The sequence below is a fragment of the Ranitomeya imitator genome, chromosome 2, assembly GCF_032444005.1.
Source record: "Ranitomeya imitator isolate aRanImi1 chromosome 2, aRanImi1.pri, whole genome shotgun sequence".
Lineage (NCBI taxonomy): Eukaryota > Metazoa > Chordata > Amphibia > Anura > Dendrobatidae > Ranitomeya > Ranitomeya imitator.
Genome location: NC_091283.1, coordinates 354,277,049 through 354,293,969, shown reverse-complemented (window position 1 = coordinate 354,293,969; position 16,921 = coordinate 354,277,049). Strand labels below are relative to the sequence as shown.

The window sequence follows — 16,921 nt, the reverse complement described above, 5'->3', positions numbered from 1 at the left end:
TGAGGTAGCGGTCGGAGAGGGTGGGCAGAGCTGCTGGTGACGTCACCACGCTACGGGGCTAAAGAGGACAGGTGTGCTAGTATAGCTAGTCAGCAAACCAATGCATTTCAAGGGCTCAGGCCCTCTTCATCAGGGTTAATGCTGACCGCATGTCTTCCTGCTTCTTTTATAGCAAAATGCCCTCCCCTCCTATGTGTAATTGCTGCCAGTGCTGATTTCAATTAGTGAATCGTATCTTTAATTGGATGATTGTTTGTGCACCAATGCAGAAAGTTGTTGATCTGTAATTAGGTATTGAGCTGTGGAACTCAATTGACTTGTCTGTTGGTTGGGAATTAAAGTGTATAAACAGGTGAATTAAGAACTGGGAAAGTATTTAAAAGGGGGAAAAAAAAAAAAATCTTTATTGATTATAGTAAAAAGCTTAAAAAGTATATCTGTATATACTGCATTTAAAAATGAAAATACTAATAAAATCTTGTCTCTTAATTAGACTGACTGAACATATAACCACATCAGTATGTGTGGAGTTATAAATGTACACAAATATTAAGAATACATAAAATGTGTCATTTTACGTATGAAATATAAAATATTAGAGCTCTATAACCCTTGTTAGACAATTGCCTCTATGTATAGTCACCCATTAATAATGTTAGCCTGGGGTATTCGTCGAGCTCCATCGTTTTAGCCTGTGTACAAAACGGATGATGTTATTATTGACCCAGCTACTGTTGCCAGCCTCATGAGGGTCAGAATTTGGCCAAATGACACGTCAAAAAAAGGCATAAAGTTCAATTTCCTGATTTAGCCCTTTGGGTGCCAGGCTGTCAAGGGAGAAGATCCATTTAGATTCAATTCTTGACATGGTTTTGATGTAGTGGCCACCCCTTGGGTTCTTAGGTACAGTTTGGATACCGTAAAAGGAGATCCCCTCACATGATTTATTGTGTTTCTCATAGAAGTGTCGAGATAAGGGATGACCTTTAAAACCCTTTTTGATATTGTTTAGATGTTCCTTTATGCGGACCTTTAGGGGTCTTTTCGTGCGCCCGACATAAATTTTCTCGCATGGGCAACTAAGGATATAGATGACCCCTACAGAATCACATGTGATTGAGGATTTAATGGGATATTCATGAGTGTTATTTGCGTCTGTAAAAGACATGTATATTTTTCTGCCACATTTTGTGTGCTTGCAGCAGAAACATTTGCCACATGATTTGAACCCCATAGTTTTAGTAGTTGATGCCCTGTTTGTGTTTGTGAGATTGCTTAATACTGGTTTAGTGGTGGGAGCAAGCAGAAGGCCCAAGTTTTGGGCTTTTGTATATACGAATCTTGGATTTTGCGGTAAAAGATCCCCAATATGTTTATCGCCCTGTAATATAGGCCAATGTTTCCGGATTATATTATTGAACTTTTTATACCCGGGATAAAACTGGGTGACTATGGGTAATTTACATATCTGCTCCTGAAGCGTGGATGGACCAGGATTTTCATAAGTTTTGAATATCATCGATTCCCTTGACATATGCATTATTTCATTTTTGGATTGGTGTAAGGCCAGTGGGTTATACCCCTTTTCCTCGAACTCGGCTGTCAGACGATCGCTTTCTATGTTATAATCCTCTGTGTTGGTACAGTTCCGTCTGATTCGCATATATTGGCCCCTTGGGATGTTTGTCAGCCAAATGGGTAAATGGCAACTGGTCATATGAATAAAGCTATTGGAGTCCACATCCTTACGAAAACACTTTGTAATTATTTTTCTGTTTTCCACACAGATGGTTAAATCTAGAAAATTTACACTGGTTTTACTTACAGTCGGTGTGAACTCCAAGCCATAATTGTTGTCATTTAATTTTGAGATGAATAGTTGTAAAGATGTGGATGGGCCGTTCCAAATAAATATGATGTCATCAATGAAGCGACGCCATAGCATTAGTCCATCCCGCAGTTTGCCATTCTTATATATGTGATCATGCTCCCATTTACCTACATATATATTAGCATAACCGGGCGCGAAGCGCGTACCCATCGCGGTCCCATGCGTTTGGAGGTAGTACTGTTGTTCATAACTAAAATAATTGTGTTTTAAAATGAACTCAATGCTCTCCGTAATGAATTCAATTTGTGGTTCTTTGTATAAACCAAGTGCCTGGAGATAAAACTTTGCTGCTTGGCAACCCTTATCATGGTCAATTATAGTGTACAGGGATTTTATATCAAGAGTGCCTAAGGTGAAGTTCTCCTGCCATTCTAATTGGTCTAAAATTTGCAGCGTGTGGTTGGTGTCTTTCAGGTATGCCGGTATTAATGGCATACAGCGTTGTAGATGTGAATCCACATAGCGAGACAAATTTGCTGTTAGGCAGTTAATGCCAGAAATAATTGGCCGGCCAGGGGGGTGTGTTTGATTTTTATGGATCTTGGGGATGTGGTAAAAGATTGCTGTGCTAGGGGTTTTGTTGTTGATGAATTGATGTTCTTTTTTATTAAGAATACCAAAGGTTTTTCCTTTTGCAGCTAATATGTCTAGATACCTGGTGAATTGAATGGTGGGGTCAGAAGGGATTTTTTTTATATGTAATAGTGTCGCTTAGGAGTTTTAGTGATTCATTGTGGTACATGGACCTGTCCATTACGACAATTCCGCCTCCTTTGTCTGCCGGACGGATAATTATTTTGTTGTTTTCCTGAAGATCGATAATGGACTGTCTCTCTTGACGATTTAAATTATGATAAGAAAACTTGGGATTTTTCCTGTTAAGCTTTTTAATGTCCTTAGTGACCGATTCACTAATTGAAATCAGCACTGGCAGCAATTACACATAGGAGGGGAGGGCATTTTGCTATAAAAGAAGCAGGAAGACATGCGGTCAGCATTAACCCTGATGAAGAGGGCCTGAGCCCTTGAAATGCATTGGTTTGCTGACTAGCTATACTAGCACACCTGTCCTCTTTAGCCCCGTAGCGTGGTGACGTCACCAGCAGCTCTGCCCACCCTCTCCGACCGCTACCTCAGCGCTGCATCCGGCCGGGGCACGCAAGGTTTCGCGGTCGCACGGCTTCTGCCGCCACTCTCTCCTTAACCCACCGCTCTGTCATAGTGGTACACCTAGCGGTGGCTCAGACTTTCCGGAACCGCTTCCCTCCGCACTCAGCACCACAGTGAGTATAGCATATTTTATGTGCACATAGCAATTGTGGCATATTAGTGCTCCAACATACTAGGGGAGCATTTCTCCTCATCTCAACATATGGGCAATCAATTCTAATCACAGTAATCCTTGTCAGCCAGCATCTGATGGTCATCTTACTACCTTAACCTAACGGAATCCTGCGCTACTCCCACCAGCAGTAAGTTTATTGTGTACTGGGAAAACTAGACCACATTTATTTAAAACCACCATTACCTATAAAGGTTGTACATTTATCTAAGCAGGGGCATCTACTATAAACCTCTGAAGATTAAGCAACCGTGGTCATCACAATACCCGCATCAATTGCAGATACACAGGGATCACGTCTCTTCATTGCACATTTCCATTTAATATCTGAGTGAGTATATATTATAAATCTATTTAGTCTCACTATATTCACCAATACAAACATTTACCCCCTTTTTTTTTTTTTTCTCTCCTCATTCCCCTAAGATTCTGGTAGTACTTTAAGGACCCATTGCAACATCCACTGCATAACCAATGATTACTCATTAAGTAAGTGCTCTCTTATTCATTTATTCATCTATTTTTCATTTTATTGTTCGTTTTTGTAGACAGCGCAGGTGAATACCACTCTTTTTCATTTTATATACTTTACAGGTCTACACAGAACCTGTCACAATCACCAGCAGCACGCTACATTCAGCAATTTTGTTTCCCCACTAGGGACTATCAGGAGCGCCAGTGCTTTTTACTTTCTTTTTTAAATTTCCAATAATAGTTTGTGAACTCCAAAAAGCATTGCAATGCTTTCAGATTTTCTGGGAGATCCAATTTCAGAACCGCTCAGACCTTATCTGGATCAATACGGAAACCTGCGGCTGACACTAGGAAACCTAAGAACTTAATCTCATGTATGGCGAATACACACAAAGCTTCCCTGACCAAGAGGGAGTCTAATGCAAATATGGGAATGGACTTAGCCAGCTTACTACAGCAGAGACCATAAATCTGAGCAAATCGAGCATCCATCATATTGGCTCCTGCCTCACTATCCAGGACAGATACTGTTTCGGTTTCCGTATCTATAATCATTTCTGCAGGTGGTTTAAACTGAGACACGCTGTCATGATTCGACTAGCGAGTGACCTGGGACCAGGGGCACCTTTCCTGGCCCTAAAACTAGGGGGTGCCATAGCTCACCCTGTTCCCCGGGATACTTCAGATGGCGAAGACGCCAGGGCCTCCGCCCTTGCCTTATATCCTAGATTAGCCCTTCGTCTGCTCCCTTTCCCCACCCAGGGAAAAGGGAGTGCTACTGAGCACCGCAGTACACCAACCCAACAGACACGATAACAAAGACAAAGGTAAACTGAAAACTCCACACACACGAAAAATATACACCCACATATAACAGAGGTATTCATCAGGGTGTGTAGGGAGTGGATAGAAAGCAAAACAGGGAAGGATAAGGAATTTACCAAGACTACAAACCAGACAACAGTCACTAATAAATTCCTCCAGCACTCCTTCTCAAAACCAACTTCTCCCACTCCTATGTCTTGCAGCAATTGCTAACTCTGATGAGGACTTGGTAATCGAGCCCAGATTTTATAGGGAAAAGGAATGGCTAACCGGGCACAGCAGAATGCAGAAATTTCCAACATGACCGATTAACCCCTGTTCTGCTGGAAGAAATAAACATGTTTAATAGACTGGAGAAGTGCTTCTTCTCAGCGGCGAAGTAGGAGCCACCAGATGCTCCAGTCTTCTGGTTTCGCTCCATTGCAGTAACCCTGTGACACACACCTATGGAGAAGAGATATATATACGCTCAGGTTGTAATCCTCCACACAACCTGAAGTCAGAAGTTTTCTGACGGTTTCGGGTGTTTAGGTACAGACAGACAAATCCCAATGAAATCACCCTTTTTGCCACAGTAAAAGCACTCCCATGTTTTGCGGAAATCCGAAAGAGACCCATAATGGGAGGAATCCCCCTAACTGCATAGGTTATTCAGAGCACACAGGGAGAACTTCAGTTGTAGGAAGTAGCACAAGGGGTGTGGTCACTACAGGTCTATTCCTGAGGCATCTATCTATATATACGGCCAGAGCCATAGTGGCCTCCAATGCATCTTTTAACCGTTCAGACAGGACCTTACAAAACTGGCTTCTAAGGGCAGGGTCATTCCACTGAGTGTCAGTGGCCCATCTACAGAATTCAGAAGAAAATTCCTCTGCCAGTCGGTTTACCTGCTGGATCTCATGTAGATTCTGCAAGGGAAAACCGGTCCGGGTCATCATAAATGAGGGCAGGGTCCTTGAAAAATCCATTCGACTGGAGTGACAATGAGTCAGATGGGAATGAGAAGGCCCAGAATTGAAGGTCTCCTTGAAAGAGGGAGACAACAAACCCCACCCTCTATACCTCATTCCCAGATTACCACGGACGAAGCCTGAAATAGAGCTTATAGGATTCCCAGAATGCGACAAATTTATCCCGACCCCCAGAAAACCTATCCAGGAGCGCCACTTTAGGTTCTGGTTCAGCTGTCTGTTGTGAAGAAATCTTAAGCCATTAGGTCTGATAGCTCAAAAGACAGACCCTGCAGCTGTCACGCTGTGACTGTACATGATGAGGGAAAAGGGGCCCTGCACTGTAGCTAGAGCCCTAACTATCCCTGCTCCCAAAGGTACTTCTGATGGTGAGGAGGTTTAGGCCACATGCCTTACTGATCGCCTGTTGTACTCTAAGTCCCCTGCCCCTCCCACAGAAATGCTAGTGTGTAAAGACATAAGACAAACAAGGATAATAAAAAGTAGCTAACTTGCAAAACACTCACCAAAGGTATCAACAATATTGGTTCTCAACTCCTCAGACAGTTCTCTTCTCTTTCTGTTCACCATGCTGAGAGTGGCACACACAGACATGCAATGCAAAGATTGAGTCAACTTCTCCCCTTTTTATCTGATTTCAGGTGTGACTTTCATATTGCCCACACCCGTTACTTGCCACAGGTGACTTGATTGTGCATCATATGCTTCAAACAAAGTTGTTTACCTACAATTTTGGAAAGGGACCAACAATTTTGTCCAGTCCATTTTGGGGGTTTCGTGTGAAATGATGTCCTATTTGCCCTTTTCTCTGTTTTTTTGTGTTGCTCCAATCCACCCAAAGGAAATAAACATGTGTATAACAAAAAGTGTAATTGCAATAGTTATCTGGGAGAAACACTTAATTTTTGGAACAATTTCAAGGATGCCAACACTTTTGGTCATGACTGTATGTTTACATTTAGAGTATATATGTATTTTTTTTAGCTGAAACACAGTGTCTTTTCAATGCTGGGTCATTTTGGTCACAGCATAGGTCACACTGGCAAAACCTTGTTCTAAGCCGCTGCTACTTCGTAGCTTTATAGGAAGAGAGTAGGATGACACTGATACCGTAACAATTAAGTGCAAAAAATAAAAAAGGTTGGAATTTTTGCAACTTGGATGTCGCAGTATCCTATGGATCACAACGTGACCCTATTCACTTTATTCCCGCAGCTATATAATGTAGCAGTAGCTGTCCATAATGATTTGTACCGCACAACCTGTGCCATGGCCAAAATCACTGTGTAAACCTAACATTAGCAATAATACTGTATATTATACAGTGTAATTCAGAGTTGAATAAAAATATTCACAGGACATTTATTCAGTCGATCAAGAAATTGTGGACCCTTTTAATTGCTACATTCATTCAGAATGCTGGCATTCGAAGATTGCACACACGACCCTGATTCAGTAAACAAGTCAATAGCTGTCAGATCATATCTCTCCAATAACATATCCTCCCTGCTGGAATCCATGTCAGTTCGATGTGACATCACACCTGGGTTTTATAACAACAATGACATCAGGTAGGAATAAGAATCAGAAAAGGCTGCAATGGTTCTGGCTGACAGGAGGTGTTTGGTAGACTTCCGGCAGGCCACTGGATGAGGATCCTGAATGCAAATGTCTCTGTATATATTCATACCCTCAATCTTTTAGAAGGTGTGCACCATTTGTTTCTATTTATTTGCTCACTTAAATTGCGCCATCATATTCTGCAGCACAAACATCATCATGGCTGCTCCTATTGGGGATCACAATCTACATTTCCAATCAGTATGTCTTTGGAGCCTGGGGGGAAACCAGAGAACACGGAGGAATTTGGCTCCATCTATCTTCCCATCAATTTTAACCATCTTCCCTGTCCCTGCTGAAGAAAAGCAGGCCCAAACCATGATGCTGCCACCACCATGTTTGACAGTGGGGATGGTGTGTTCAGGGTAATGAGCTGTGTTGACTTTACGCCAAATATATTGTTTGGCATTGTTGCCAAAAAGTTAGATTTTGGATTCATCAGAGCACCTGTTTGGTGTGTCTCCCAGGTGGCTTGTTGCAAACTTTAAACAACACTTTTTATGGATATTTTTGAGAAATTGCTTTCTTCTTGCCACTCTTCCATAAAGGCCAGATTTGTGCAGTGTACGACTGATTGTTGTCCTATGGACAGACTGTCCCACCTCAGCTGTAGATCTCTGCAGTTCATCCAGAGTGATCATGGGCCTCTTGGCTGCATCTCTGATCAGTCTTCTCCTTGTTTGAGGTGAAAGTTTAGAGGGACGGCCGGGTCTTGGTAGATTTGCAGTAGTATGATACGCCTTCCATTTCAATATAATCGCTTGCACAGAGCTCATTGGGATGTTTAAAGTTTTGGAAATCATTTTGTATCCAAATCCGGCTTTAACCTTCTCCACAACAGTATCACGGACCTGCCTGTTGTGTTCCTTGGTCTTGATGATGCTCTCTGTGCTTCAAATAGAACCCTGAGACTAAGGCTGCCGTCACACTAGCAGCATTTGGTCAGTATTTTACATCAGTATTTGTAAGCCAAAAGCTGGAGTGGGTGATAAATGCAGAAGTGGTGCATATATTTTTATTATACTTTTCCTCTAATTGTTCCACTCCTGGTTTTGGCTACAAATACTGATGTAAAATACTGACCAAATACTGCTAGTGTGACGGCAGCCTATCACAGAGCAGGTGCATTTATACGGAGACTTGATTCCACACAGGTGGATTATATTTATCATCATTAGGCATTTAGGACATTGCATCATTCAGAGATCCACAATGAACTTCTGGAGTGAGTTTGCTGCACTGAAAGTAAAGGTGCCTTATAATACTGCACGCCCCACTTTTCAGTCTTTGATTTTCCACAAAAATGTAAAATAACCAATAAATTTCGTTCAACTTCACAATTGTGTTCCACTTGTTGATTCTTCACCACAAATTTACATTTGGTATCTATGTTTGAAGCATGGTATGTGGGAAAAGGTTGAAAAGTTCCAGGGAGCCGAATACTTTCGCAAGGCACTGTATATATTATTTATCTATAGACACACATATAAACAATTTTGAACTTGTACATACAATATACAGTATTTTCTTATATTTTTTCCCAACATATACAGTATGTTTTCCACATCTTTGCTTGGCTTTCCTCCAAATTTCCCTGCTTCCTCAGAGAACAATATCAACGTAGTGGTGTAAAGGCAGAATGTTGATAATTTGAAAGCGATATGTCAGGACTACACCACTTATAAAGCAGCCACAGCCAGTGACTGGGAAGAATTTTCTCTGCATTTATTGATTACTACTCACCTGGGCAGTTATCTGCAGGAATCTCCTCTTTACACCATTCATCAGTCCTTGCATATGTCCCTGTTGTATTAGTATGGGTCAGATCTTCACCCTGAAACAAATATAGTAAAAGTCACAGACAGATGGAGAAGTCACGTCTATGATCAGCACTAATCCTGACATCTCCACCCTTCTCATTACACAAGTATAAAATATATAATACCGGTAGATAAAAAAAGACTGAGCACAAGATCTTCACATCCGTCTACACCTCATAGGGGAGATCTCATGACACCTTCTCTCCATCTACCTGATGATCCTGAGGAACATTGGGATCTTCTTGTTTACAGTCCTGTGGAAGAAGAGGACGGGGACATCTCTCTGGTGTTGTCATCTTACTGGATAGAACTGCAGGAAACACATACAGGGACTGAATTCATTCTTTACATACAGATAACTATAGTCTGTGTGTATTTACTCCCATCTATTACCTGGTGATGTGAGGGGCTGGGGAGCCTCCATCATGATGTCCTCGTACAGATCTTTGTGTTCTTCTAAATACTCCCACTCCTCCATGGAGAAATAGATGGCGACATCCTGACACCTTATAGGAACCTGACACATACAATGATACCGTGAACCCTCGATCCCTTCATAGCATTACTGTATAATGTCCCAGCATTCCCAGCAGTGTCACCTCTCCAGTCAGCAGCTCAATCATCCTGTAGGTGAGTTCTAGGATCTTCTGGTCATTGATGTCCTCATGTATCAGGGAGTGAGGTGGAGGCCCTGTGATTGGGCTCAGGGGTCTTCCCCATCCCTCAGACACAGGGTCCTGACAGCGCTCACTAGAGGTCTTCTTCACTACTGTGTAATCCTGGTAATGGAGAGACACATTAATAAATCTCACTACAGACATTTCCAGAGTCCTCACCTCTCCAGTTCTGTCCATCTGTTATTCCCATAGATAAGAATGATGTAATGTGACGTCATCAGAATCTCTCACCTCTCCAGTAAGCCGGAAGAGGATCTCTAGGGTGAGGTGTAATATCCTCTCCTCCATCTTGTCCCTGTCCCTATCCATCCTTGATGGGTCAATAGTAAAATTCTCTTAAATAGAAAATATCCACTGAGTGGATCCAATATTGTACGAACCTGAATGGAAGAAGAGCGCAGGGTATAACTGGCTGTTGAACACCTTAGATACTGAGTTCATATGGGCTGGTGCTTGTCTACATGGATAAGCATTAGACTTTGTAATTGCGGGGTCTCGATTGTCGCTGTTTTTCCTCAAGACGTGATATTTATTTTTTAAAAATTCTATAAATATTTGATTTCTCAGTAATTGTACATTTAAAATGCAAAGGTAATGATGTAATTTCTGTCATTTTCCATCCCTCCTTAAAAATCGATCTTTACATTTTATGTACCACAAAGTGGCGACAAAACTGATCAAGGAAAACAATAGCAGCAATATAGAGACATGGGAGAAGAAAAAAACACATGCAGAGATGCAAAACTCCAAAGATATGATTAGTACTGAAGGGGTTACTGCCCCCTGCCCCCCACACTCAGTAATGGGGAATCTCCAGCACCTACCTCCACCTGCAGAGCCGCACACCACATATATGGCTGCACTGTGCGCACAGGACCTGTGATGAGGTCACAGGAGGGGAGGAGTCAGGGGTCACATGATCAGGGGCCTCAGTGTATGCAGGACTTTGCTGTGCTGGTTGTCATGGTGCTGGATGAGGGGAAGTTTATGTGTGGGGTCAGGAGGGGTTTACAGTGTGGATGTAGCAGAGCCGCGTGTGTACGAGGTGTACGGAGCGGAGCAGTGTGTGTACAAGGTGTACAGAGCGGAGCCGTGTGTGTACGAGGTGTATAGAGCGGAGCCGTGTGTGTACGAGGTGTACAGAGCGGAGCCGTGTGTGTACGAGGTGTACAGAGGGAGCCTTGTGTACGAGGTGTACGGAGCAGAGCTGTGTGTGTACGAGGTGTACAGAGGGAGCCTTGTGTACGAGGTCTACGGAACGGAGCCGTGTGTGTACGAGGTGTACGGAGCAGAGCCGTGTGTACGAGGTGTACGGAGCAGAGTTGTGTGTGTAGGAGGTGTACAGAGTGGAGCTGTGTGTGTACGAGGTGTACGGAGCGGAGCCGTGTGTGTACATGGTGTACACAGCGGGGCCGTGTGTACGAGGTCTATGGAACGGAGCCGCGTGTGTCCGAGGTGTACGGAGCAGAGCCATATGTACGAGGTGTACGGAGCGGAGCCGTGTGTGTACTAGGTGTACAGAGCTGAGCCGTGTGTGTACGAGGTGTACGGAGCGGAGCCGTGTGTGTACGAGGTGTACGGAGCAGAGCTGTGTGTGTAGGAGATGTACAGAGCAGAGCTGTGTGTGTACAAGGTGTATGGAGCCGAGCCGTGTGTGTACGAAGTGTACAGAGCTGAGCTGTGTGTGTGCAGGGCATACGGAGCAGAGCCGTGTTTGTGTGTGTGTGTGTGTAACGGTGATGGATTGCTCCCTGAGACCCAAGGGTTAATTGTATTTTTATGTACTTGTATGTAAAACAGGCATAATACCCCCTGGGGCTGCAGTTAGCTGCGACAGGGTTAACTGAAGTGTCCAGCCAAGTTGGGGAGAGGGAACTGAGGGCTAGTGACAGAGGCAGGAAGTGACAGTCAGTTAATGCAAGGGCATCAATGAGTATGCTGTAGGACAGTGTTCCCCAACAGGTCGTGTTTTCAGGATTTCCTTAGTATGGCCCAGGTGATGGAATTATTGCCTGTCTAGATTATGGAGTTCTCACCTGGGCATTACTAAGGAAATCCTGAAAACATGACCCGTTGGTGGCTCATGAGGACCGAACTTGGGGAACACTGCTGTAGGACTTGGGTTGCTAAAGACAACGTGAGCCTAATACTCAGGGCAGTGGATTGCCGCAAATACCCGTCTGTGTTATTCTAATGGCCAAGGGCAACCTCGAGATGGACGTCGGGGGCTAGGGGCACTCTCAGCTTGTGAAGCTACAGGAAAAGATGGACTCAGACCACATGGGGCAGAAGGTATTGCAGTGCTGATATACTGCTAGACTTGAGGAAGATCCCCAAGGGCTAAGAAAGCCAGAGAGGAGGTATCTCAAGAACCAGGGCTAAAGTTGTATCCGGTACCTATGGGAAAGATGTCAACCTGTTGTGCCTTATCCTTTGATCCTGCTTGTAAATACTGTACAGACTGACATTCACAAAGTAAAAGTTTGTTTTTTTTATTAACCACGTAACTCCTGGATTATTTGCTGCACTGGTTCCAGAAGAAGGATTCCTGGAGTAAGAAGAGGCCTGCAGGGCAGAAGTAAGTGGGAAGCACCACATACACAGCAGCCCACCAGGACTGAGATACACCTTGTCTGTAGGATGCCAGAGATACCCCGCACAAAGGACGTTGGAAGATGTGGCTTATGGAGCAGATGGAAGAGCTCCGGAATACATGCTTACCAAGATGGTGGCAAGAAGCATGGATTCCAAGATGGTGACGGCAGTGGTGGAGAAGAAAAACTGCCTATCGTGGGCGTGAACGGCGCCCGAGAGCACAAAAAGATGTTCAGCCCCCACGAGTAACTGCCTGTAGAAGGATGGGCCCATTGAAGACATGTCAGCCCGGAATGAGAGGCATGTTCTGAGAAAGGTGTGGTGCAGCGTGAGGCATGGCCCGCTGTGTGAGGACATGTGAATGGGGCACAGCTGAGGGCGGAGCCAAGAGTGAAATGTGATGCAGTGGTCGCATCAGGAGTTAGGCCCAGGAAGAGGCGGAGACAGGCACGCAGGAAGCATGCCATTGGAAGGCATTTGGAGCCATTTTCTCTGCATCAAGTCGGTGAGACGTCCCACAGAGAGCTCTCAGTGAAAATTACTCATTGATTTGCCACCACATCCTAGCGAGCTGTATCGCAGTCTGGAGGATGCGAGCAATGACGACATGGAGATCGCCACCTTTGGGGTCGCCGCGAGTAGTCAGCTGACCACGGGAACTGTTCTGGAGGCGGTGGTGCCACCACCGATGCTGCTCCAATGGTGATGCCTCAACCAGATGTGGGTCTCCTAGCACACGAGCTCCGCATTATGTGCTGGAGCTGGATACCAGGAGGGGTGGTCCCTTCGGCGGAGGAGGAAGAATCCCCAGAGGGCGTGATTGTGACTTGCCCTGAAGAGAAGAGCGGGAAAGTCCCACCGCGACCAGTTACAGAGCCAGTCCACATGGACGAGTCTGAGGGCCCTGTGACCACCAGCGGATCGGAGCCAAGGATAGGTAATGTGGAGGAAGCTCAACTGGAGAGGGATTGAGCGATATAATATGGAGAACCCCCCACACATTGTGGGCCATCACTGCCCTGGACTAAAGTGGCTGGGTGAGCACGCTCCACCCAGGATGGTAAAAGTGGAAAAGAAATGGACTAACACCTTCTTGTAAGGCTGGCTGGAGGGTTCCCATGCAAGCAGAGTCTGTAGAAAACTCCCAGACTAGAGGCCTGGTCCTTGAGTTTGACATCAGCCAGAGATACGGATTTCTGAAAGAGGAATTATTATTTATTATTATAGCACTATTTATTCCATGGCGCTTTACATGTGAAAAGGGGTATGCATAATAAAAAAAACAAGTGCAATAATCTTAAACAATACAAGTCACGGCCGGTACAGGAGAAGAGAGGACCCTGCCCGCGAGCGCTCACAATCTACAAGGGATGAGTGAGGATGCAGTAGATGAGGGTAGAGCTGGTCATGTAGCAGTTTGGTGGTTACTGCAGGTTGTAGGCTTGTTGGAAGAGGAAGGTCTTCAGGTTCCCTTTGAAGGTTTCCACAGTAGGCGTGAGTCAGATATGATGGGTTAGAGAGTTCCAAAGTAGGGGGATGCACTAGAGAAATCTTGCATGTGATTGTGGGAAGAGGAGATAAGAGGGGAGTAGAGTAGGAGATCTTGTGAAGATCGGAGGTTGCGTGCAGGTAAGTACCGAGAGACTAGATCACAGATGTATGGAGGATTGTGGATGGCATTGTATGCCATGGTTGGGGTTTTGAACCATAGTATTTAGGTATTGAGGAGCCAGTGAAGGGATTGACAGAGAGGAGAGGTCGGGGAAATAACTGGATTAGTCGGACAGCAGAGTTTAGAATAGATTGGAGGGGTGAGAGAGTGTTAGAAGGGATGCCAAAAAGTAGGAGGTTGCAGTACTCAAGGCGGGAGATGATGAGTACATGGACTAGTGTTTTTGCAGATTCTTGGTTGAGAAATATATGGATCCAGGAAGTATTTTTGAGATGAAGTTGGCAGGAAGTGGAAAGGGCTTGGATATGATATGTGGTTTGAAGGAGAGCTCAGAGTCAAGGATTATCCCAAGGCAACGAGTTTGTGGGAGTGAGCAGCCATTTACTTTAATGGATCGGTCTGTTGGGAAAGTCGAGTGAGATGGGGAAAAGATGATGAATTATATTTGGTCCATATTAAGTTTTAGAAATTTAGCAGAGAAGGATGAAATAGCGACAAACATTGTGGGATTTTGGTTAGTAGGGAGGTGATCTCTGGTCCAGAGAGGTAGATCTGTGTGTCATCACCACAGAGGTGATATTGCAAGCCATGAGATTCTATGAGCAGTCCCAGGCCAAAGGTGTCAATGGAGAAGAGCAGGGGAATTAGAACTGAATTTTGCGGGACTCCAACAGATAGATGGCAAGGTGAGGAGGTGGTGTGCAAGTGGGGGACGCTGAATGCCCGGTCTTTTAGGTATGACAAGATCCAAGATAGTGCATAGTCTGTGATGCCAAGAGATGAGAGTGTCTGTAGTAATAGGGAGTGGTCCACTGTGTCAAAGGCAGAGGACAGGTCCAGGAGAAGGAGGACAGAGTGTCTCTTGGATTTGGCAGTTAGTAGGTCATTGGTGACTTTAGTTAGGGCAGTTTCAGTGGAGTGATGCGGTCGGAAGCCAGATTGTAAGCGGTCGAAGAGAGAGCAGGAAGAGAGATGAGAGGACAGATTGAAATGGACGTGTTGTTCCAGTAGTTTTGAGGCATAGCGGAGATGTGATATGGGGCGATTGCTAGATACAGAGGGCTTTTTGAAGATGGGTTTGATTGAGGCATGTTTGATGCATGAGGGAAAAACACCAGTTGTTAGTGATAGGTTGAAGAGATGGGTTAGGGCTGGGTGAAGACTGTGGTGAGGTTTGGGATAAAGTGGGATGGGATCGGGTCAAGTACACAGGTGGCAACATGTGATCTTGAGAGTAGGGCGGAAAGTTGATCTTCTGTAATGGTATAGAAATTGGTTTTGGAGGAGGAGGGCTGAGTAATTAGGAAGAGGGGTTGTTGGCCAAAGCTTTCTCTGTTATCAATATTCTGCCTGAAGGTATGAGGCAGTCTTCAGCTGAGATGAGTGGAGAGGGAGGAGGTGCTGGGGGACAGAGAATTGAAAGTGTTGAATAGCTGTTTAGGGTTGTGAGATAGTAAGGATATGAGAGATGAGAAGTAGGTTTGTTTTGCTGTGGGGAGTGTGGCCTTGTAAGTAGTGACGGACTGTTTGAATGCGATGAAGTGCTCGTTGGAGTGGGATCTTTTGCATCTCTGCTCAGCAACCCTGGTAGCCCATCTCAGTTCTTTGGTCAGGCTGGTGTGCCAGGGTTGTCTGTTGATTTTGCGAGCTTTGGTATGTGTGAGAGGGGAATTCACGGGCAATGAAATTTACATTATCCGCGAGATGGTGAAACAGAAGTCCTTGCCATCCTGCCTGCACAACTTGTACCCCAGAGAGGTAGTGCGCCTTGTGAAGTGTGAGTGCAGGTGGGGGTGGTATGCCGCCACGGTGGAGCGGCCCTATGCCTGGGAGGATATTCTGGAGAGGGATTGGGAAGCCTCCGCCTGGAGGGCTCAGCTAGAAGCCCAGCAGAAACAGGCCGAGGAAGCCAAACAGAAATGGGCCAGGGATGACCCAAAAGGGTTCGTGACTGCTGCAAGAGGTAGCAATTTTGGCTGGGAAGCTATGGAGCCTGACTAGCTAAATGAGAAGCTGGGGACAGGCCAATCAGAGGACGGGACCCCATCTCAATTACTGGAGGAGTGCAAGCTGCCGACTTGCCCCTAAGATCTGAGAACCAGAGCCAACACCGGACAGTTAATCTAGGAATTTCATGTGGTGAGCTATGGGCCCACCCAATTGGTCTGTGGAAATGCAGCCGCTGTGGAGGAAGACCCCAGTGCAGAGAAATTTCCTGAACAGCCATGGAGATGGAAGAGACCACCATCTTCCACTACTTGGGCCTCCTTAACGGAGAAAAGGAAGGAAAGAGCAAAGCCCTGATTGGACGACAAGACAAGTGCGGTCTTTTATAGCAAAGTTAGAGAAAGCTGCTGTGAATTGATAGTTGCAGCATAACTCTGTTGGGGCAGTGCCCTGTCCTGAATTTTACTGACCTAGTAATGGACTTTTGTTTTATCTATGTGAGTAAAACACATTGGACCTAATAAATCAGTCCCTAGGTCATGTTCACATGTCATCTTCTAGACACCGATGTAGCCACAGAGTTTTGCCAGAGAAAGACACTTCAGTGTTTTTCCTGTACTAAGGAAACGATGACACCTATCCATGGTGGTTTAAAGGGAGATATATATCTTACGAGATTCCTGAATTGACTAGAATTATTAGAACGTCTGACTCTGGGAAAAGTTATAACTAGCGGTGAGACTGGGTAGTCAATAGGTCCAGGGTCAGATACCAAGAGAGCTTGTCATAAAGGTATAAGGGAAAGACGTAGTCAGATAACAGTTCGAGGTCAGAATTCCAGCAAGTTAGTGGATCAAGACAAAAGGGCAAATCAAGCGGAAAATCAAGGGAAGGTCAGGTAACAAAGATCAAACACAGAAAACAGTACAAGCTAAATAGCCAGGTAATCACACGAATATCAGACACTTGGAGGAAGCTCAGGCATGTTCTTGCCACTGACACCTCAGCACTCCCCAGCCTCCGATTAGACGGCTGAACTGTCCATCAATATACTGAAAACTCAGCACACTCCTGTCCTAGACTG

The 16,921-nt window shown here is 44.9% G+C and overlaps 1 protein-coding gene across 1 annotated transcript in view; it reads right to left on the bottom strand.

Moving 5' to 3' along the window:
• The window catches only part of LOC138663775 (zinc finger protein 84-like), a 78,081-nt gene extending 68,828 nt beyond the window's left edge, over window positions 1–9,253 (bottom strand). The window contains exons 1-2 of the mRNA XM_069750111.1: window positions 9,159–9,253; window positions 8,870–8,960 (exon numbers count right to left, since the gene is read on the bottom strand). Coding sequence (XP_069606212.1) covers window positions 8,870–8,960; window positions 9,159–9,242 — 175 coding nt within the window. The 5' untranslated portion in view covers window positions 9,243–9,253. The remainder of the gene's footprint in view (window positions 1–8,869; window positions 8,961–9,158) is intronic.
• Window positions 9,254–16,921: the final 7,668 nt, after the last annotated feature.